The 23,838-nt window shown below is 44.8% G+C and overlaps 1 protein-coding gene across 2 annotated transcripts in view; it reads left to right on the forward strand.

Moving 5' to 3' along the window:
- Window positions 1-23,838, forward strand: part of LOC124588712 (extracellular sulfatase SULF-1 homolog) — a 792,368-nt gene that overhangs the window by 686,141 nt on the left and 82,389 nt on the right. For both annotated transcript variants that reach the window (XM_047131489.1, XM_047131490.1), the window contains exons 11-14: window positions 13,833-14,044; window positions 20,509-20,653; window positions 20,844-20,984; window positions 21,305-21,530. In XM_047131489.1, coding sequence (XP_046987445.1) covers window positions 13,833-14,044; window positions 20,509-20,653; window positions 20,844-20,984; window positions 21,305-21,530 — 724 coding nt within the window. The remainder of the gene's footprint in view (window positions 1-13,832; window positions 14,045-20,508; window positions 20,654-20,843; window positions 20,985-21,304; window positions 21,531-23,838) is intronic.

Here is a 23,838-nt window from a genome sequence, read left to right on the forward strand (position 1 = left end):
CATTGATGTGTTGGTTGAGCAGGTGACTACAACAATCGTTTCTGTGGCAGAAAGCGTATTCCCTCGATCTTTAGGGTGCCCCCGGTGAAAGGCATTCCCTTGGTGGTTGCTGGAAGTTGCTGAAGCAATTAAGTGGCATGAGCGGCACCCTTTCCTGGAGCACCTCATAGCCTTTAAACAGCTTTGTGCCCGTGTCCACCAACTTATCAAACAATGGAAGCAGGAGTGTTGATGGACGTATGTCTCGACTATTGGGTCCCATATGTCACCTTTCCAAGTCTGGGCAAAGGTAAAATGTGTTTTTAGGTACCAGACCCCAACAGGTGTTCCCAGTGTTAACATAAATGGCATGTTCTCTGCTGACGCAAATGTGGTTGCTAAGCACTTTGCTGAGCACTATGCTTGACCCTCTGTGTCAGAGAATTACCCACAGCCTTTTGCACTCTGAAACAGTGGCTGGAAAGGAAAGTCCTCTCCTTCACTTCATGCCACAGTGAATCCTATAACGCCCCATTTACAGAGTGCGAGCTCCTCAGTGCCCTTGCACATTGCCCCGACACAGCTCCTGGGCCAGATCGGATCCACAGGCAAATGATTAAACATCTCTCATCTGACTACAAGCGACATCTCCTCATCATCTTCAACCAGATCTGGTACGATGGCACCTTTCCATTGCAATGGTGGGAGAGCACCATCATTCCAGTGCTCTAACCCGGTAAAAACCCACTTGATTTGGATAGCTATTGGCCCATCAGCCTCACCAATATTTTCTGTAAGCTGCTGGACTGTATGGTGTGTTGGCGGTTGGGTTGGCTCCTGGAGTCATGTGGCCTACTGGCTCCATGTCAGGGCAGCTTCCGCCAGGGTCGATCTACCACTGATAATCTTGTGTCCCTTGAGTCTGCCATCGAGTGGGGTCTCCAAGGCCCACTCCCGATTTTTATCCAAAATGTTTTGTCGCTCCGTACTTTCCGTGTCCAAGTTGGTGCCTCCCATAGTTCCCTCCATATCCAGGAGAATGGGGTCCCGCAGGGCTCTGTATTCAGTGTGTCTCTATTTTTAGTGGCCATTAATGGTATAGCAGCAGCTGTAGGGCCATCCACCTCATCTTCTCTGTATGCAGACAACTTCTGCATTTCATACTGCTCCACCAGTACTGGTGCTGCTGAGCAACACCTATAGGGAGCCATCCACAAGGTGTAGTCATGGGCTCTAGCCCATGGCTTTCGGTTTTCAGCCGTGAAGACGTGTCGTGCATTTCTGTCTGTTTGTACCGTTTAACCAGAACCAGCATTTTACCTTAATGACGATCCACTGTCGTGGAGACATATCGATTCTTAGGTCTGGTTTTCGACACTTGTTTGACTTGGCTTCCTCATATTTGTCAACTTAAATGGAAGTGTTGGCAGCAGCTGACACCCTCAGCATTGCGTTTGCTCAATCCATTGCACCATTGCAGAGTTCGACTAGCGACTGCTCGCCAGTTACTTTGCACACATTCGTAGCTCTCCTGAACATCCTAATTACTGTCTTCTTTTCCCAACCATGGCAGTTCACCTCCCACATAGGTGGCCCAGGTCAGGGCTAATGAATGCAGTTCGCATATGATTGCTTCTGTCTGGCATCCTTGCTTTTACCACCTCTCCTTGAGATCCATTCACATACAACTCCATGGCGTAGCCCTAGGCCAAAGTTTTGCCTGGACCTTTTGCATGGCCCTAAGGACTCCATTAACCCTGCAGCTCTCCGCTGTCACTTCCTCTCAATTCTTGAAGTGTTCCAGGGTCTGAAGTGGTTTACACTGACAGCTCGATGGCTGATGGTCGTGTAGGCTTCACCTACATTCATGGCAGCCATACTGAACAGCGTTCCTTACCCGATGAGCTGATGGCCCTATCTTGTGCACTTGAGTAAATCCGTTCATGCTCTGGTGAATCGTTTCTCCTCTGTACTGACTCCCTGAGCAGCTTACATTCCATCGACCAGTGCTACCCTTGCCATCCTTTGGTAGCGACCATCCAGGAGTCCATCTATGCCCTGGAATGGTCTAGTCATTACGTGGTGTTTGTCTGGACCCCAGGACACGTCGGCATCCTAGGGAATGAACTTGCTGACAGGCTGGCCAAACAGGCTACGCGGAACCACTTCTGGAGATGGGTCTCTCTAAAACTGATCTGTGTTCTGTTCTTACACCGCAAGGTTTTTCAGCTTTGGGAGGTGGAGTGGCATAATGGTATCCACAATAAACTGTGTGTCATTAAGGAGGCTGCAAATGTGTGGAAGTCTTCCCTGCAGGCTTCTCGCAGGAAATCAGTTGTCTTTTGTTGACTCCACATTGACCATACGTGGCTCACACATGGTTACCTCCTTCGTTGCGAGGACCCACCTCAGTGTTGCTGTTGCTCCTAAATGACGGTTGTCCACCTCTCGCTGGATTGCCCACTTTTAGCCGCTCTGTGGTGGACTTTTAACTTTCCCAGCAGCCTACCTTCGATGTTGGGCAACAATGCTTCAACAGCAGCTTCAGTGTTATGTTTTATTCATGAGGGTGGGTTTTATCATTTGACCTGAGTTTTAGTGTGTGTACTTTGTTCCTCTGTGTCCTCCACCCTAGTGCTTTTACGGCGGAATTTTAAATGTGTTGCAGAGTGGCTGGCTTCTCCTTTCCATTCTCATGGTCGGCCAGCCACTGTAATCTTTCTTGTTTTACTCTTTTCTAATTGTTTCTTGGGCCTCTCTGCTGTTTCCTTGTCCTCTCTTATTCCTTTTAGTGTTTGTTGCCTTTTCTTCATAATTTTTTTTATATATATATATATATATATATATATATATATATATATATATATATATATATATATATATATAAAAATGCTGTATGTGTCATTTGTTTTACTCTACCCCTTGTGGACTTGTTTTTTAGGACCAATGACCACACAGTTTGGTCCCTCCTCCCCCCCCCCCTCCCCCCTTTCAAACTAACCAACCAACCAACCAACTTAGTACACTCCTCCACAAACATCACTACCTAGACCACTGAGTCCAGTGATCTTATATGGAAGAGCAACACAGGTTCAGATATCTAAACTCCGTGAAACAGGAAAATTTGGGATTTAACCTAGGACATTGGTGCATAATGACTAGGAAACCTTTTCTCTCCTCATCAGTCAAATCCTGATGAGGCAAATTTCTTGAGATACTATAATTTGATCTGGCTATCTCCAGATGAATCAGCCCCAGCAGGGGAGATAAGCTTATGTCTCAGTGAAGGTGGGGTATCAATGAAAGCAGATTTAGTATGATGAATATTATGTAAATGGTGTGCAAGTATTTCAGCATGTTTAATAAGTTTTTACAAGAAGAGATTTTTATGAGGCAAATTATGAATACAAAGTCAGATGTCTCCCTGGATACGTGCGTAACCTCTAGACTTCATAATGTAGAGCTAGGTTTGAGATTTGTTCAGAGATGAATATCATACTGTTCCATTGTCAAAGTTGAATAAGTTTTAATGTGTTGTAAGGAACAACCATTGGATTAAAAGTTATTGTTTTCAATTAAATCCAAAGTTGGCAAGTTAAAAATATTTACTATCAAAAACAGTCTTGATCACAATTTATTTATTACGGTGACCGGTTTCGACCACTACTGTGGTCATCTTCAGACCTACAAGTCATATACAAAGCTTTAATTAGAGGGCTGCACACATTAAAGAAAATACATAAAGTTATAAAGCTGTAAAACAATGAATTACCAATGAGTAAGAACCTCTTTCTACTGGAGAATCACTACTGGAGAAACCAGTGCATGTCTTACTGTATATAATGGAGGCTCCGCCCCCTTCTGACGGAATGATGTCATTACTAACCAATGGGTTATAGGTCGAATAACAATGTAAAATTTCTTAGTTAAAAGAACATTGTCAAGAAATAAAAATAAACACACACTAAACTTAGCTTATTTAACAGCTATTGTCAATTAAGAAGTGTTCAAAATATTTAAACATGTAGGATAAACGAACTTCATTTTGACAGTACATGGGTTGCCCTCTCAAGGCCTGTTAGTGAACCATTTGGAACCACTGGTTGCCATGGTGAAGTTGGATGCTGTTCCAAAGATGAGGCAGCAGGCTTCTTCCCCTTGAAGTTGTAAAGTTGATAGGCAAACTAGTGGTTGCCACGGTGAGGATAAACACCAGTGCAAAGATGTGGCAGCAGGTTTCTTTCTAATGAAGTTGTTGCAAAAGCGGAATGGCAAAGACTGTCATGTCAGACGATGTACTATTGAGCAGCAACATGTCTTTATTGAAATGATTTTTCAATGAGTAGGCTGCAATAATCTTTAGCTGACATGTATAGAACATGCTGCACAGATACAATTTACTGGTGTAATAAGAGACTTTCATTTACATAGATTACATAATAATTCTTACAGATAAATACTAAGAGAAAAAAAAATTTAAAAAATCGAGAGGGCACAGTAGTTGTGCATATTTATGAAATATTGTCTATGAAGTTCATATGTAGATTCCATTTTTTTATTTACATGTGACAGTTTTTAAAGTGAAAGCATAGAACAGCATAGAACATCACCTTCTCACATGATGAATGTCGGTTTGCATAAATTGCAAACAAGTAAATTGTCATATACACTTATGACATGATGAGCCTAGGGGATATCCTTAGCATTATGAAAACTGAATAAATTTTCAGCTGCTAAGATCGCAAAAATCATTTATTCATACAGATTATCAGTTTTGTCAATTCTCTGTTGCCATCTCCAGATCCAAAGATGGCGACAGAGAATTTCTAAAACTGGCAATCTATATGTAAAGTACACTTATGCAAAAGAGGAGTGTTTTAAACTGGAATTATGTTACATAACCAAGACCTGCCCAATCCAGCCACCCAGCACTTCCTATTCCAGTCCTGTAATGGGCTTTCTTTGTGTCACCAAAGGTTGGGCCACTTATGAAAGTAGCCATGTTGTACATCAGATCTGCTGCAACCACTGCACAGCTTTTTATGTTGGTATGACAACCAACCAGCTGTCCACTAGGATGAACGTCCACTGCAGAACTGTGACCAAGAGCAAAGTAGACCACCCTGAAGCACAACACGCAGTTGAAAATAACACACTACATTTCAATGGCTGCTTCACAATCCTGGCCATCTGATTCCTCTACTCCACCACCAGCTTTTCTGAATTGCACAGATGGGAGTTATCCCTGTAACACTCCTCCAGAAATTATCCTGGCCTCAACCTATTGTAACCTACTTCCCCCACACCTTCCACCCAATAATTTGCACCCCCTCATCCTATCCTATCTTCTCCTCCCTTCCTTTTTCCCTCACCCTTTTTGTGTGCCACCCTCTGTCAATGTACCTGTTCCTCATTTTCCCTTCTGTGCTCCTCTCCTTTTCTTCTATTCCCTTCCCCCCACTCCACCTATTGGTCTGTGCCTGATAATCTCTAGTCCCTGCATGCCCCATCAGACAGTGCTCTTCTCCCCCCCCCCCCCTCCCTCCCAACTGTACCCTGCTATCCCAACCCCTTCCCCACCCAACTTCAGAACTTCAGATTTGTATTCACATGACAGTCACATTCCTGCATTCCTGTTGGGGCTGCCAGTGGTAGCAGTCATGTGTGTGTGACCTGTGTTTACTTGTGTGAAAGTGTGTTTTCTTTGCTGAGCAAGACTTTGACCAAAAGCTGTAATTTGTAACAGTCTTTTCACTGTGCCTGTCTGAAACTTAATGGGTCATCTTTACGGTGAGTTGCAGTCAATCCTTTTCCTAATATTGTTCATACACCAATCTTAAATACATTTGAGCCAAAGTTCAAACAGTTCTTGCTTAACCACTGCTTCTACTCTGTCTCTGAATTTCTGGAACTACATAATAAGTAAATGTCATTTATCAAATATTGTTAATTATGAATTATGTCCATTTGTACTATAATGTACTTCAATCATATTGATCATGTAGTCTCTCTTAATAATCGCTCATCATACACTATGTGATCAAAAGTATCTGGACACCCCCAAAACATACATTTTTCTTATTGGTGCCTTGTGCTGCCACCTACTGCCAGGTACTCTATATAAGTGACCTCAGTAGTCATTAGACATTGTGGGGCACTCCACAAAACTCACGGACTTCGAACGTGGTCAGGTGATTGGGTGTCACTTGTGTCACACATCTGTACATGAGATTTCCACTCTCCTAAAGATCCCTAGGTCCACTGTTCTCGATGTGATAATGAAGTAGAAATGTGAAGGGACACATACTGCACAAAAGTGTACACTCCGACCTCGTCTGTTGACTGACAGAGACTGCCGACAGTTGAAGAGGGTCATAATGTATAATAGGCAGACATCTATCCAGACCATCACACAGGAATTCCAAGCTGCATCAGGATCCACTGCAAGTACTATGACATTTAGGTGGGAGGTGAGAAAATTTGGATTTCATGGTCGAGCAGCAGCTCATAAGCCACACATCACGCCAGTAAGTGCCCAATGATGCCTCACTTGGTGTAAGAAGTATAAACATTGGACGACTGAACAGTGGAAAAACATTGTGTGGAGTAACGAATCACAGTACACAATGTGGCGATCCGATGGCAGGGTGTGGGTATAGTGAATGCCCAGTGAACATCATCTGCCAGCATGTGTAGTGCCAACAGTAGAATTCGGAGGCACTGGTGTTATGGGTGTGGTTATGTTTTCCATGGAGGGGGCTTGCACCCCTTGTTGTTTTGTGTGGCACTATCACAGCACAGGCCTACATTGATGTTTTAAGCACCTTCTTCCTTCCGACTGTTGAAGAGCAATTTGGGAATGGCGATTGCATCTTTCAACATGATCGATCACCTGTTTGTAAAGCACAGCCTGTTTTTTTTTTTTTTTTTTTTTTTTTTTGTGGTTTTCGGGCGCACAACTTCAATGGTCATTAGCGCCCTGACTACTCTAAGAATGCACCGCGAGGCACAAGTTGACAATAACAACTAAAAGGGAAAACACAATAAAAGACAGACTGACAGGCATAGGATTAAAAAACATCATCAAATGTCCTTAGCGAGGTGTGTCAAATTGATAAAACAAAGAACACGAGCAGCTGCTCGTGGGTCATCCGCTAAAATGGCATCGAAAGTATTAGGCAGGTTAAGATCGAGGCGCAGTGTGTTAAGATCAGGACAGGACATTAAAATGTGTCTAACCGTCAGCAAGTGCCCACATGGGCAGAACGGCGCCGGCGCAGCCGTCAGCAGATGGCGATGGCTGAACCGGCAGTGTCCAATTCTTAACCTTGCTAAAACGACCTCCTCCCGCCGAGAAGGGCGTGAGGAGGACGTCCAAGCCACGGGAAGAGGTTTTAAGGCCCGAAGCTTGTTGTCGGTAAGTGCAGCCCAATCGGCATGCCACAGCGACACAACGCGCCGACAAATGACCCTGCTAAAATCGGACGAAGGGACACAACAAGAAGCTGTCCGAGGCTGGAGGACCGCAGCCTTGGCCGCGGCATCTGCAGCTTCGTTCCCAGGGATACTGACATGGCCAGGAACCCACATAAAGCTAACCGGCGTACCGACGTCCACCAGCTGCTGAAGAGAGCGTTGGATCCGGTGTACGAAAGGGTGAACCGGGTACGGATCACTGAGGCTCTGGATGGTGCTCAGGGAATCTGAGCAGATGACATAAGCAGAATGTCGGTGGCGGCAGATGTAAAGAACAGCCTGGTAGAGGGCAAAGAGCTCAGCTGTGAAGACCGAACAATGGCCATGGAGCCGGTATTGGAAACTTTGTGCCCCGACAATAAAGGAACACCCGACCCCGTCATTGGTCTTAGAGCCATCTGTATAAATGAAAGTCATGTTGTTGAACTTCGAACGAAGTTCCAAAAAACGGGAGTGGTAGACCGAACCGGGGGTGACCTCTTTTGGGAGCGAGCTGAGGTCGAGGTGAACGCGGACCTGAGCCTGGAGCCAAGGTGGCGTGCGGCTCTCGCCCACTCGAAAGGTTGCAGGGAGTGAAAAATGAAGGTGTTGAAGGAGGCGACGAAAGCGAACTCCAGGGGGTAGCAAGGCAGAGACATACAACCCGTATTGAAGGTCAAGAGAGTCGTCAAAAAAGGAACGATAAGACGGATGGTCGGGCATTGACAGTAGCCGACAGGCATACCGACAAAGCAGTATATCGCGCCGGTAGGTGAGTGGCAATTCGCCAGCGTCAGCATGAAGACTCTCTACGGGACTGGTATAAAATGCTCCGATCGCAAGTCGTAAACCCCGATGTTGTATGGAGTTGAGGCGGCGTAAGATGGATGGCCGTGCAGAGGAGTATACGAAGCTCCCATAATCCAGCTTGGAGCGGACGATCGACCGATATAGACGAAGTAGGACGGTTCGATCCGCTCCCCACGACATACCACTGAGAACACGGAGGACATTTAAAGAACGGGTACAACGGGCGGCCAAATATGACACATGTGGAGACCAGCTAAGTTTCCTGTCAAAGGTAAGGCCTAAAAATTTGATTGTCTCCACGAGTGGGAGAGCAACGGGACCGAGTCATAAGGACGGTGGGAGAAACTCTTTGCAGCGCCAGAAGTTAATACAGACCGTCTTCTCGGCAGAAAAACGGAAGCCATTGGCGACACTCCAGGAGTAAAGACGGTCAAGAGAACGCTGAAGACAGCGCTCCAGGACACGTGCACACTGCGCGCTGCAATAGATGGTAAAATCGTCCACGAAAAGGGAGCCTGATACATCAGCTGGGAGGCAATCCATTATTGGATTGATCGCGATGGCGAAGAGAGCGACGCTCAAAACTGAGCCCTGTGGCACCCCATTCTCCTGGCGAAAGGTGTCGGACAGGACAGAACCCACACGTACCCGAAACTGTCGATCCATTAAAAAGGAATGAATAAAAAGAGGGAGGCGACCGCGAAAGCCCCATGTATGCATGGTGCGGAGAATGCCCGCCCTCCAACAGGTGTCGTAAGCCTTCTCCAAATCAAAGAACACAGCCGCGGTCGGGCGCTTCCGCAAGAAGTTATTCATAATGAAGGTCGACAAGGTAACCAGATGGTCAACAGCAGAGCGGCGCCTTCGAAATCCACATTGTACATTGGTAAGTAGGCATCGAGACTCGAGCAGCCAAACCAATCGAGAGTTAACCATTCGCTCCATCACTTTACAGACACAGCTGGTAAGCGAGATAGGTCGATAACTGGAAGGCAAGTGCTTGTCCTTCCCCGGCTTAGGAATCGGGACAACAATAGACTCGCGCCAGCATGCGGGAACATGTCCCTCAATCCAGATGCGATTGTATGTACGAAGAAGAAAACCTTTACCCGCAGGAGAAAGGTTCTTCAGCATCTGAATATGAATAGAATCAGGCCCTGGAGCGGAGGACCGTGATCGGCCAAGTGCGGTTTCGAGTTCCCGCATGGTGAATGGGGCATTATAACTTTCACAATTCGAGGAGCGGAAGTCAGGTGGCCTAGCCTCCTCTGCCTGTTTGCGGGGGAGGAAGGCAGGGTGGTAATGAGCGGAGCTCGAAACCTCGGCGAAAAAGCGGCCGAAGGCATTGGAGACAGCCTCAGGGGCCACAAGGACTTCATTCGCGACCTTCAAGCCAGAAACTGGGGAGTGGACCTTAGTGCCAGATAGCCGGCGCAGGCTACCCCAGACAACAGAAGAAGGAGTAGAACTGTTGAAGGTGCTTGTGAAAGCAGCCCAGCTGGCTTTCTTGCTTTCTTTAATAATACGACGACACTGAGCACGTAATCGTTTATAATTAATACAATTCGCCACTGTAGGGTGGCGCTTAAAGGTGCGTAAAGCACGTCGACGAGCACGTAAAGCGTCTCTACATGCTGCGGTCCACCAGGGGACCGGTACGCGACGTGGAGAAGAAGTAGGGTGAGGGATGGAATATTCAGCAGCAGCGAGAATGACTTCCGTGAGGTGTGCGACCTGACGATCGCAGCTTGTGAAGGTTTGATCCTGAAAGGTAGCCCTGGAGGAGAAGAGCTCCCAGTCTGCCTTGGAGATGGTCCAACGAGAGGAGCACGGAGAGGGAGTATGCTGCAGGAGATGGATAACACACGGGAAATGGTCGCTCGAATATGTATCAGAAAGTGCATACCACTCAAACCGGCGTGCAAGTTGGGGAGTACATATAGAGAGGTCTAAATGGGAATAGGTGTGAGATGTGTCCGAAAGAAAAGTAGGGGCGCCAGTATTGAGGCAGACAAGATCGAGCTGGTTGAAAAGGTCTGCTAACAAGGAGCCCCTCGGGCAGGATGCTGGAGAGCCCCAAAGGGGATGGTGGGCATTGAAGTCTCCAGTTAACAAAAATGGTGCAGGTAGCTGAGCAATAAGTTGCATCACGTCTGCCCTGGTAACGGCAGATGACGATGGAGTGTAAACGGTACAAATGGAAAATGTAAAAGTGGGGAGAGTAATGCGGATGGCAACTGCCTGCAGGCCGGTGTGCAACGTGATGGGATCGTAGTAAATATCATCCCGAACCAGCAACATAACCCCTCCATGAGCTGGGATACCTACCACAGGGGGTAGGTCAAAACGCACAGAGGTGTAGTGTGCCAAGGCAATTTGATCGCATGGGCGTAGCTTCGTTTCCTGGAGGGCTACGACAAGCGGACGGTGCAAGCGGAGCAGCAACTTCAAGTCCTCTCGGTTGGAGCGAATGCTGCGAATATTCCAGTGAATAAGTGCCATCGTAAGAAAAGAAAGATGAGAGAAGTGGTCACCTCGAAGGCCGCTTAGGGCCTGGCTTTGAGCGAGCACTGCCGCCGCTATCAGTAGGCGGACAGTCATCGTCCATTGGGTCTATAGGGTCATCGGCCATCTCGGGAGGATGGACGGGAGGGGGAGCTTCCTCCGCCAGTGAACGGCCAGATGTACGGCGACCAGCGGTGCGGCCAGGCGAAACGGATGACGGCCTGGGGCGGCAGCCGCTGGGTGGCGCAGGAGAAGAAATGCGCCGTGGCGGGGAAGGAGAACTGTGCTTCCTATGCGCCTTTTTGGAAGGACGTGTAGTGGAAGTACCGGTCGAAGGCTGTGAGGTCGAGGTACGGAGGAAGTCTGCACGGGATGGTTCCTTCTTGAAGGCCCGTGCATCTGACTTCGGTGTCTTCGTTTTAGCAGAAGTTGAAGAAGGTGCTCGTGTCTGTGGGGTGATGGGAGGAAGAGGAGACGTCGACCGCGCGATCTTAGCACTGGCCGAACGGACGACCGTGGTGCTGAAGGTCAGATCGCATGTCTGGGTTGCTACCTCCCGGGTAGTCCGAGGAGAGGCGAGGACCTTACTGTATTTCCCCGCTGGGAGCAGCGTGGGCTTCCTACTAGCCAATAGCTTGCGAGCAGCCGAGGTGGACACTTTCTCTTTGACCCGAATTTCCTGGATACAGCGTTCTTCCTTATAGACAGGACAGTCGCGGGAGGATGCTGCATGGTCACCCTGACAGTTCACACAACGAGGAGACGGAGGTGGACAGTCACCCTCATGGGCATCCCTGCCACAGGTGACACATTTAGCCGCATTGGAACAAGACTGTCGAGTGTGATTGAAACGCTGACACTGGTAGCAGCGCGTAGGTGTCGGGATATAGGGGCGAACAGAAATAACCTCGTAGCCCGCCTTGATGCGCGATGGCAGCTTAACACTATCGAAGGTCAAGAAAATTGTCCGGGTCGGTACAAGGTCATTGTTGACCTTTTTCATGACCCTATGGACAGCCGTCACGCCCTGCTCAGCGAGGAATGATTGAAGCTCCTCGTCAGTCAATCCGTCGAGGGAGTCAGTATAGACCACACCACGAGACGAATTCAAAGTTCGGTGGGCCTCCACCCGGACAGGGAACGTGTACAGGAGGGTGGCCCGAAGCAGTTTTTGTGCCTGAAAGGCATTCTCAGTTTCCAGTAATAAGGTGCCGTTACGCAACCTGGTACAGGATTTGACAGATCCGGCTATGGCATCTACGCCCTTCTGAATAACGAAAGGGTTGACAGAGGAAAAATCCTTTCCGTCCTCAGTTCGAGAAACTACGAGGAACTGTGGGGCAGGCGGTAGTACTTTTGTCACTGTTGGCTGGTCACGTTTCCGTTTTTGGGTCGAAGTCGAAAGAGATGGAGTAGAATCCATTGCGGAGGAATCCCCCATGATTGCCAGCGTCTCCGATGGCGCGCTCCTTCCTTGTGGGGACCCTCTCAGAGGGCACTCCCGCCTTAGGTGAATGTTTACACCTCAGGTCACACCTCCCGAGAAACAGACGGAGGGACCAATCGGCATGGTCAGAAGGTATCAGCTCAGGCAATCACCCCTCCCCGGGCCTGGCCTTTACCAGGGGGTACGCGCGTGCCTTACATGTCTACCCAGGGCGGGGACTTACGCGTTACCCCGTCACCGGCTACGCGTGCGAACGCGTGGGTCGGCCTTCAGACACGCACAGGGAGGAAGGAAGAAGAGGAAAAAGAAGAGAGAGAGGGAGAAAGAGGACAGACTGTCTCAAACGCCGAGGCGGAGACCAGAGAAGGCAAGGAGAAGAAGGCAATGAGAAAGCAAGGGGAAGAAGGCAATAAGAAGGCAAGGAGAAGAAGGCAATGAGAAGGCAAGGAGAAAAAGGCAATGAGAAGGCAAGGAGAAAAAGGCAATGAGAAGGCAAGGAGAAAAAGGCAATGAGAAGGCAAGGAGAAGGCAAGGGAAAGAGTAAGGAAGACAGTGAGGTGGAGAAGAGCAAAGAAAGGAACCAACAAAAGGAAGGAAGAAACGAGAAGTGAAAAAACCAAAAGGACCACGATGATAGGTCGTGGAACCGTCCGTCTCCGGACGCAGGCGCGAACTACCCCCGTGAGGGGGATGGACTCCTTTTAGTCGCCTCTTACGACAGGCAGGAATACCGCGGGCCTATTCTAATCCCCGGACCCGCAGGGGGGGCACAGCCTGTGATTGAGTGGTTACATGACAATTACAGCCCTGTAATGGCTTGGCCTGTACAGAGTCCTGACCTGAATCCTATAGAACACCTCTGGGATGTTTTGGAATGCCGACTTCATGCCAGGGCTAACCGACCAACATCGATACCTCTCCTCAGTGCAACAGTCGGTGAAGAATGGGCTGCGGTTTCCCAAGAAGCCATCCGGCACCTGATTGAACATGTGGCTGCGAGAGTGGAAGCTGTCATCAAGACTAAGGGTGGCTCCACACCATATTGAATTCCAGCATTACCAATGGAGGGTGCCACAAACTTGTAAGTCATTTTATGCCAGGTGTCCGGATCCTTTGATCACATAGTGTATGTATGAGAAATGTAGTATATCAGTTTATATTGTTATGTACTTTGATTGTGTTTGTCATGAAGTCACGATGACCACTGTAATCATAAATTAATTGTATTTACCTCTTGTCCTATATCATATGTACAAACAATGTGACAAAAATGATTTCCTGAACAACATAAATAAATAAACAACATTTAAAGTCATTCATACACCACAGTGAATGCACAATATTATTTTACTGTAGCAAAATCTTTTATGTGGATTAATTTTACCAGAATAGACGGTTTCATTAAAAAAAAAAAAAAAGAAGAGTCAGTATCTATCAAACATGAATTGTATGCATTGCTTATGAAAAAGGATTTTGCTTCATTATTGAGCTGTGTGACTAAATACTTCTGATGAACAGAAGCTTTTTAATACAATAATCTGAATTAATGAAAGTTGTCTGATGTCTTAATAGAATGATGTTTACCTTCTGTCCTTAAAGCTGAGATTTTATCAGTAACACGCAATGATTTATACAGTAGTGGGAGGCGAGAAATACCAGAAGCTGCACGTCAAGAAGACACTCTGAGTACAACAGATGCAGTAAGAATCTTCAGCCATACAACAGAGATGCCTACTTTGCCACCTGTCTTGAGCAGCGAAGTAGATGATTTCTTGGTCAACAATTCAGCAAATGTGCTGCCACTTTCTCATGAAAGCAGCTTACTGGAAGAACTTCCGATACTAGCAAGTGAGTATCATTATTACAGAAAATATTCATTGTGTGTGCTTATTGTAATTACATATGTTGATGAGCTGGTCATTGATATGATCTAATGAAACTGTATGGTTAACCAGCTAAACTCACAGCCATCATCTTGCATAAGAGCAACGGATAATTCCCTCTCCTGTCAGTTTTGTATAGCAAATTTTGATTGAAATAAATCATTGCTAGGAAGGATTTCAGCTTCATATTGTTATCAATAACAATGTCACAAATTTCCAGCCAACTGGTTGCAAATTCTATTTGTGACATTGTAATTAATTATGGTATGTTCAAAACGTTATCAATGTCTGTTATTTTACATCTGTATTAACATATAGTGACTGTTTTAGAAATAATGTTATTACATCTTAGATAGCTGAGACAAAACTTGAAGATATTTATTCATGATATTGACACTTTTGATTCCCTGCATTCATATAAATACCTAATAAAATAATTGAGACCATTAATCTAATATATATGATTGTATAGTTTTGGTTATCTAATATTTGGAGTACATTTTATGTTTTTGTGTTTTTAAGAAGCAGCATAGTTCATGCAAAGTGTTAACATATTTTTATCTTTGTGAATCTGGAACTTCCCACATGGATAATATTTTTAGAAGTGCTAGAGACATGTGTAGATCTTGTAGAGAAAATCATTTCTTAATATAAACTGAAGCTTGAAATGTACTTCAGCAAGCATCAGTAGATTGACCAAAGGTTAACTATTTGGGTCACAAAGATGATAAAAGTACAGAAAATAAAAATAAGTGGCGATCTACCTCTCCTGAATGCAATAGACTTTGTAACTTATCCTTTTTCAATGGCATATTCAATTAAACTGCTCTTTCTCCATAACTTTACCTTTCCCTCACTGTGAGCTTCCCAGAAATGAGAGGGAGTGCTGTGGAATAACCTCAACCTAAGCCTTAAGCAGCAGTAGGGTAACCATGAGCAGCAATTGAGAGAAAACTGTATCTCCCTGCATATCTGGCCCATAAGGCTTTTGCCATATTCCTAAATAATGACATTATCAAGAAAGCTATTGGTATGTGCCCATGGCACATCTCCCAGCATCTTTATTCCATGACATTAAAAATGGAGGAAGCTGCAAGACTCTGAACAGAAAAGAATGTAAACAGTCCAGGGTATTGAACTGACAGTACATACCAGTCAGCAAGCATATAATACACTGAAGAGCCAAAGAAACTGGTACACTTACCTAATAACGTGTAGGGCCCCCGCAGGCACACAAATGTGCCACAACATGACTAATGTCTGAAGTAGTGCTGGAGGGAATTGACACCATGAATCCTGAAGGGCTATGTCCCATTGCTCATGCGCCAATTATAACACTAAGAGTATGAGGGGGTGAAGATCTTTTCTGAATGGCACATTACAGGGCATCACATATATGCTCAATAATGTTCATGTCTGGGGAGTTTTGTGACCAGCGAAAGTGTTTAAACTCAGAAGAGTGTTCCTGGAGCCACTCTTTAGCAATTCTGGATGTGTAGGGTGTCACTATGTCCTGCTGGAATTGCCCAAGTCCGTTGGACATGAATGGATATAGGTGATCAGACAGAATGCTTATGTATGTGTCTCCTGTCAGAGTCATTTCTAGACACATCAGGGGTCCCATATCACCCCAACTGCACAAGCCAAACACCACTACAGAGCCTCCATCAGCTCGAACAGTCCTCTGCTGACATACAGGGTCCATGGATTCATGAGGTTATCTCCATACCCATACACATTCATCCGCTCGATACAATTTGAAACGAGACTCATCTGACCAGACAACATGTTTCCAGTCATCAACAGTGCAACGTCAGTGTTGAAGGGCCCAGGCAAGGCATAAAGCTATCTGTCGTGCAGTCATCAAGGGTACATGAGTGGGCCTTCGGCTCTGAAAGCCCATATTGACGATGTTTCACTGAATGGTTCACATGCTGACACTTGTTGATGGCCCAGCATTGAAATCTGCACCAATTTGCAGAAGGGTTGCACTTCTGTCACGTTAAATGATTCTCTTCTGTCATTGTTTGTCCTGTCCTCACAGGATCTTTTTTCGGATGCAGCAATGTTGGAGATTTGATGTTTTACCAGATTCCTGATATTTATGACACACTTGTGAAACAGATGTATGGGAAAATCCCCTCTTCATTGCTACCTCAGAGATGCTGTGTCCCATCGCTCATGTGCCAATTATAACAATAAATTCAAACACACTTACATCTTGATGAAGGTTTCTCGGGTCTCCAGCCAGGTGGTAGCATTGATATCTCGCGATGTTTCGGGAAGTGTCATACTACCCATCTTCTGGGGAAGTGTTGAGATTCGCAGATAGTGGGCTATTTATATGTGCGGTCACCCCCCTCCACTAGACCTCGGGTGGCTGTGGTGGACCGGCGGCGTGTGCACGGTGGTGGGGATGGCGGTGTAAGCATTCTGTCTGTGTCCGCGGTGGAGGATGTTGACGAGCGCACTCCCGATGGATTGCCACTATTGCAGGGTTCCATGCTGCGCTGAGTTAGTATGGAAGGAATGCTGGATGGTGGCAGCTTGTTGCATGAATATGAATGAACAGCACAAAGACAAATAGTACTGACCAACCTGGTACATAGGATGCGCGCTGTCTGTGACAAAGACAGCCTGCCATCTGAGCTGCAACACCTGAGGGAAGTCTTCCAGCAAAATGGCTACAGTGAAACGCAGATCAACAGGGTGCTTAAAAGGAAGAAGGAAGCAGTGAGAACCCCAGAAGAAGATGTTGAAGAGGAAGAAGACAAACAACTCACGTTCCTTCCATACGTGGGTCCGCTCTTGACCAACATTGCACAACTACTGGGCAAATACAATATCAAAACCATTCTCCGACCACCACCAAAGACGAGGGAGCTCCTAGGTTCTGCTGAACCTTAACACACCAGGAGTATACAGCATACCATGCGAATGTGGAAAACAATACATTGGGCAAACACTGCGGTGCATATTTCAATGCTGCGAAGAACATATCAGATGTGTGCGACTAGGTCACACAGAAAAATCAGCCATAGCAGAACACAGCATAAATGAAGAACACACCTTCAACTTCAAAAACATGAAGGTACTGTGCTGAGCATCTGGCTTCTGGGAAAGCGTTATCAAAGAATCCATAGAAATAATGATTCACGACAATCTGGTCAACAGAGATGAGGGATACCAACTAAGCGTAGCATGGAACCCTGCAATAGCGGCAATCCGTCGGGAACACACCCATCAACGTCCTCTGCCGTGGATGCAGACAGAATGCTTACACCGAGTACCGAACGCAGCTGCTGGGGGCAACCGTCATCCCCACCAACGCGTGCACGCCACTGCTCCACCGCAGCCATCCAAGGTCCAATGGAGGAGGATGACCGCACATATAAATAGCTCGCTCTGCGTATCTCGACACTTTTCCAGAAGATGGGTAGTATGAAACTTTCCGAAATGTCATGAGATATCAACGGTACCACCCGGCTGGAGACCCGAGAAACCTTCATCAATAGTTTATGCCAGGAAAGCCTACAGTCACATACACTTAAATCTTGATAACCTGCCACTGTAGCAGCATTACCTGGTCTAACAACTGCGCCAGACTTTTGTTGTCTTACATAGGCGTTGCCGACTGCAGCTCCGTATTCTGCCTGTTTACGTGTCTCTATATTTGAATACACAGGCCTATATCAATTTCTTTAGTGCTTCAGTGTGTGAACATTTTCACAAGTGGCTTACCAATGATATGGTGAAAGGCAAACACTTAACATAGGCATCAAGTGGCACACAAACGAATTGAGACAGACTCAGTGTGTGACTATATGTATATGCTGTGACAAAGAACATAATTTCACTAGCTGTGCAGACCTCTTCAAAAGAATAGATACCATGCATTCATATAATTGATTCACCTCAGTGGGCAATGAATCCACAACCTTTGGCATGGATGCACATTTACGTTCAACCTCCAGCGGGAATCTAAAATTAGGCAGCTTGGAGGACATTGATGGGAACTGTGGATAGGTGGTGCTAGGTGGGAGCCAGCCTGAGAATGTGCTGAGGTAGCCCACACATTTGTGATAAATATGATGTTTGGGTGGCACAGTGATTTACACAACTGTCTCATAAGCAGGAGATCGTGGGTTAAAGTCCCAGTCCAGCACAAATTTTCACTCATCGCCACTGATTTTGCATGAAGTCCTGATGCAGCTGATATTCCCTCCCCTCCGATCCCCTCCCCTCCCCTCCCCTGCCCACCCCTCCCCTCCCCTTCCAGTGACATATGAGGTGCGACAGTAGAGTAATGAGACTGGTGTGGAAAAAAAATGTTGCTTACCGTTTTAGTCAAGTTTAGTGTTGTCTCCTTCAAAGTAGTTCCCTTCTGATTGCACACACTTTTTCCAGTGCCTCTGCCATTGATGGTAACATTTCTGGAACTCATCTTCTGTAATATCCTCCAAGACCCTCGTCACAGATTTTTGAACATTTGTGTTGTTTGAAAATGGTGTCCCTTGACCACCATTTTGACTCTTGGAAATAGAAAAAAGTCGCACGGAGTGATATCTGGTGAATAAGGTGGCCGTGGTAGTACTGAAATGCGTTTTGAGGTTAAAAATTGCTGTACTGACGGAGCAGTATGGGATGGCACATTATCGTGATGTTGAATCCAATTATCAACAATGTTGGAATGGACATGAAGAACTCTTTTACGAAGTGTTTCTAAAATTTCTTTGTAGTAATATTGGTTAACTGTTTGTCCAGGAGGCAGCCACTGTTTATGGGTAATTCCGTAGGAATCAAAGAAGCACACAAGCATGCATTTCACTTTTGACTTTGACATACGAGCTTTTTTTGGTCTGGGTGATCCCTTTGAGCACCATTGCAAACCTTGGCATTCTGTCTCTGGATTGTACCGAAAAACCAACTTTCATCACCAGTGATACCACGGCTCAACAATTCTGGATTGATTTCCATTTGCTCTAACAGATCGGATGCCACATTTTTCCGTGTTTCTCGCTGTTGTCGTGTAAGATTTTTGGGGACCATTTTTGCACAAATCTTTCTCATACCAAGAACTTCAGTTATTATTACACGAACCATTTCTCAATTGATATTCAGTTCTTCTGCAATCATTTTCACAGATAATCTTCGATCAGATCGTACAAGTTCATGCACCCTGGCGAAGTTGATATCTGTCCGTGAGGTTGATGGTCATTCACTGCGGTCTTCATCTTCAACATTCGTTCTGCCTTCACTAAACATTTTATGCCAACGAAAAACTTTAGCTCTTGACATAAGCTCCTCTCCAAAAGCATTCCGAAGCTTACTGTAAGTTTTCATCGTGTTTTCACCGAATTTAACACAAAAAGAAGTGGCATACCGTTGTTCAATATTATGCAGTTTCATTTCCATGACAAGAGGCAGAAAAATGTGTTAACTTGTTACAGCACAACTCACAACTGAGCAGTTGCATTGGTGTGCCGCTTGGACTAGAAGCAGCTTATAGACCAAGGTCAAAGATATTGTGCTTACACAAGCCTGCAGGGTTGTCTCATCTTGCAAAGAAAATAAGTCTCATTACTTTATTGTCGCACCTCATATGTTATTTCTGTAAATGTTGTTGTTGAGTTGCCATTTTGAACTATCACAAAGTGCTATGATGCATGGTCCTGTTAGAGATAGTATGCGCCTAGCTTTTATTGAGGACCTAGAGTTTAACATGAAAGATTTATCACTTCGTGAGTGACATTTCTTTTTATATGTAAAGTATCATCGGAACTGAATATGTTAGGTACTGACAGTACTCTAGAACAAAACAGGGAACAAATGCTAAAATTTTGTTATTGATTTGACTTGTGATTGTGCTACTAAGTCATTCATGAATAATTTACTTTAAATTTGATAACAATAAGAATTTACAACCAGTTTCCAGACATTTCTGGATATATATGGTGCATATTTGTTCTTGTATTAAGACTTATTTGTTTTAAAAATGTTCATAAAGAGATATCATGAACCGGAAGATCTGCCTGCTGAATGTTACTGCAACAAAAGCATCAAAAACAAATTCCAGATTTTGTTCATTGAAATCATTTTGCAAAAAAAAAAATGTTCTTCATACTGCCTTATTCCTGTCTTTGAATTTTTGTCATTATTCATTGGAATAATGCATTATAATAGATGCAGGCCTAAAGACGAGGGCTATGCACTTTATCACATAGCTCATTTGCTGCAGCGAGCTGTATTTACTTGAATGAGGGTGTATATCTTCACAGACAGTTGAGTTATATTGACAGCTATACACATGACACCACTTACTGCCAAGTGTGCTCAACAGTTGACTACTTTATTGTAATACGAATAGTTAAATGTCATGTGAGTAACATTTTTCAAAATTATTGAAATATAATTTTTAATTTTTTTAAGGACCAGATTTGCAGTCTGACAACAGAATTGTGCCAGTGGTTGGAAACAGTAAAATAGAACGGCTTGCTCTGGAATGCCAGAGACCTGAAATGCAAGCCCCATGTCACCTCGGACAGAAGTGGCACTGCACTGCAGATGGTAACAGGTAGTCCCAGAAGATATAGATATATATTATGCCACATGTTTAAAGTTTTTTAAAAAATATTTCATTCAGAGAGTGAATTTAATTAAATATAGCACTTATATACACTGACATGTGTAACAACAGAAATTAATAACTGAAAACACTATGTGGACTTTTAACTTATGACAGGCGACTTGTCTTCCTGAAATAGGTGGCGAAAGCACAAATGCAAGTTTCAGACCTCCCTGGCTCCAAGACTTTCTGGGAAGAAGTGTACATGTTTCACAGATTCAGGACATATGTTTACACACATTGAAAGTGATGACAGACGAGGCCAGCGTCAATTTACCCGGTGAGTCATATTTTGGAAAACTGGTAACAGTCACTACCGAAAGAGGATGCTCTTAGAATGTAGATAAGATGTACTATGTTATTGTTTCATTATTGTGTAAATCTAATGTTTGTCTACTGCGCCCTCTGCCATGCACTGCTTGTGGAGTGTATATGTAGACATAGGTGCCCCGTATGACCCAGTCCCAGTGAACGTTAAACTGGTACTTTTCTTCTGTTCTTTTTTATGTAAGCTGCAGAATATTGTTACATTCCAATAAATGATGATGTATACAGTCAATGAAATAATTAGTTACTGTATTTCTTTGTGTGTTCTGTCAGTGCACAGCTGGTCAGAGATATGAAGACAAAGATGTTACCACCAGTACGCCAACGAAGACGTGTTGCTCCAGAACTTCGGCATCAGTTGATTCTAAATGCTGTTGATTCTGATACTCTGAACAGCCTCTTAGCACAGTATCACACGCATACACGTAGGAAACGTGACACTGCTGACACACTTACTGATATCATGGCCGATATAGAGGATGAAATTTCTACTTTAAAGGTGCAGTAAGGCTTCTTTTCATTGTTTGTAAACTTAGCTGAATGTTTAATATCATGATTATTGTGTATATAATGGTGGGAATTGTTGAGAATACGGAACAATTGTTGAGATCTCAAACATTAGTTATTTTTATTTGTTGTCGTGCAGTTTGTACTTTTCATGACCCAAGGTTGGGCGCCACTTTTCCTTCCACTCAACAATCTTACATCCTTTCTATTCTCCTGAAACTCTGAAAGATAGACACTGAAACTTATTTAAAACTTGTATATATGTTAATGTGCTCTGATTCTTAATCAAATATTTCAGTTCCCAGCATAAAGAATCTTGCCTGCCTTTGAGGCTTTGGGGAAAATTTTATGCTAATTAGATCTTCAGTAATTCATGATTGTCAAAATTTCTCACTGAATGGGATACTCGTCTACCCTTAACTAAATTATGTATCTGAATTCTCTCATTCCCTGTCTTTTTTGCACAGTGATGATAAAGGAATCGAAATAAAAAGATTCTTCAGGTCACACTGATCTTGTATGTTTTCTTCCAGCTATATTGAGGTTGGTTTGCATTTTTTTTAATTCAGCGCCAAAATAAGTAATGTAATGTAAGGTATTGTATTTTAAAACAACAAACAGTGCCTGAAGATTTTAAATAATGCTCTTCATTCAATATAGCAGATACCCCTGTGTGTCTTTATTGTATAACAGCCTTTACATTCTCACAAATTTCCTTGTTGTGACCAGGATATGAGTTACAGCATATTATTGCCATCTTCAAATACGATAATCCACAAAGAGTTTCACCATGATGTATACAAACACCATGATGATGTTCAGTATACATTACTAAATTTGTACATCATGATGAAACTGTTTGTGCATTAATTATCATATCTGTAGAAGACAATGATTTGCTGAAACCAGTAATGTAAATATTTGTAGTAATTAGGTGATCTTCACGTAATAAATTATTAAATATATACTGAAGAGCCAAAGAAATTGGTACACCTGCCTAATGTCATGTAGGACCACACAAGCAAGCAGAAGCGTCGCAACACGATGTGGGATGGACTTGACTAATGTCTGATGTAGTGCTGGAGGGCATTGACACCATGAATCGCGCAGGGCTGTCCATAAATCAATAAGAGTATGAGGGGGTGGAGATCTCGTCTGAGCAGCACATTGCAAGGCATCCCAGATATGTTTCCAGAATGAGATTTTCACTCTGCAGTGGAGTGTGTGCTGATATGAAACTTCCTGGCAAATTAAAACTGTGCGCTGGACTGAGACTCGAACTCGGGACCTTAGCCTTTTGCGGGCAAGTGCTCTACCAACTGAGCTACCCAAGCACGAGTCACGCCCCATCCTCACAGCTTTACTTCTGCCAATACCTTGTGTCCTACCTTCCAAACTTTACAGAAGCTCTCCTGCGAACCTTGCAGAACTATCACTCCTGAAAGAAAGGATATTGTGGAGACATGGCTTAGCCACAGCCTGAGGGATGTTTCCAGAATGAGATTTTCACTCTGCAGCAGAGTGTGCGCTGATATGAAACTTAATTTAATCTGCCAGGAAGCTTCATATCAGCACACACTCCGCTGCAGAGTGGAAATCTCATTCTGGAAACATCCCCCAGGCTGTGGCTAAGCCAAGTCTCCACAATATCCTATCTTTCAGGAGTGCTAGTTCTGCAAGGTTTGCGGGAGAGCTTCTGTAAAGTTTGGAAGGTAGGAGATGAGGTACTGGCAGAAGTAAAGCTGTGGGGATGGGGTGTGAGTCATGCTTGGGTAGCTCAGTTGGTAGAGCACTTGCCCGCGAAAGGCAAAGGTCCCGAGTTCAAGTCTCGGTCCAGCACACAGTTTTAATCTGCCAGGAAGTTTCATCCCAGATATGCTCAATAATGTTCATGTCTGGAGAGTCTGGTGGTAAGTGGAAGTGTTTAAACTCAGAAGAGTGTTCCCGGAGCCACTCTGCAGCAATTCTGGATATGTGGGTGTCACATTGTCTTGCTGGAATTGCCCAAGTCCATCTGAATGCACAATGGATATGAATGGATGCAGCTGATTAGACAGGTTGCTTACATATGTGTCACCTGCCAGAGTCATATTTAGATTCATCAGGGGTCCTGTATCACTCCAACTGCACACGCCCCACACACTTACAGAGCCTCCACCAGCTTCAACAGTCCCCTGCTGACATGCAGGGTCCATGGATTCATGAGGTTGTCTCCATACCCGTACACGTCCATCCACTTGATACAATCAGAAATGAGACTCATCCGACCAGGCAACGTGTTTCCAGTCATCAACAGTCCA

Source organism: Schistocerca americana, chromosome 2 (genome assembly GCF_021461395.2).
Source record: "Schistocerca americana isolate TAMUIC-IGC-003095 chromosome 2, iqSchAmer2.1, whole genome shotgun sequence".
In the NCBI taxonomy this organism is placed as follows: Eukaryota; Metazoa; Arthropoda; class Insecta; order Orthoptera; family Acrididae; genus Schistocerca; species Schistocerca americana.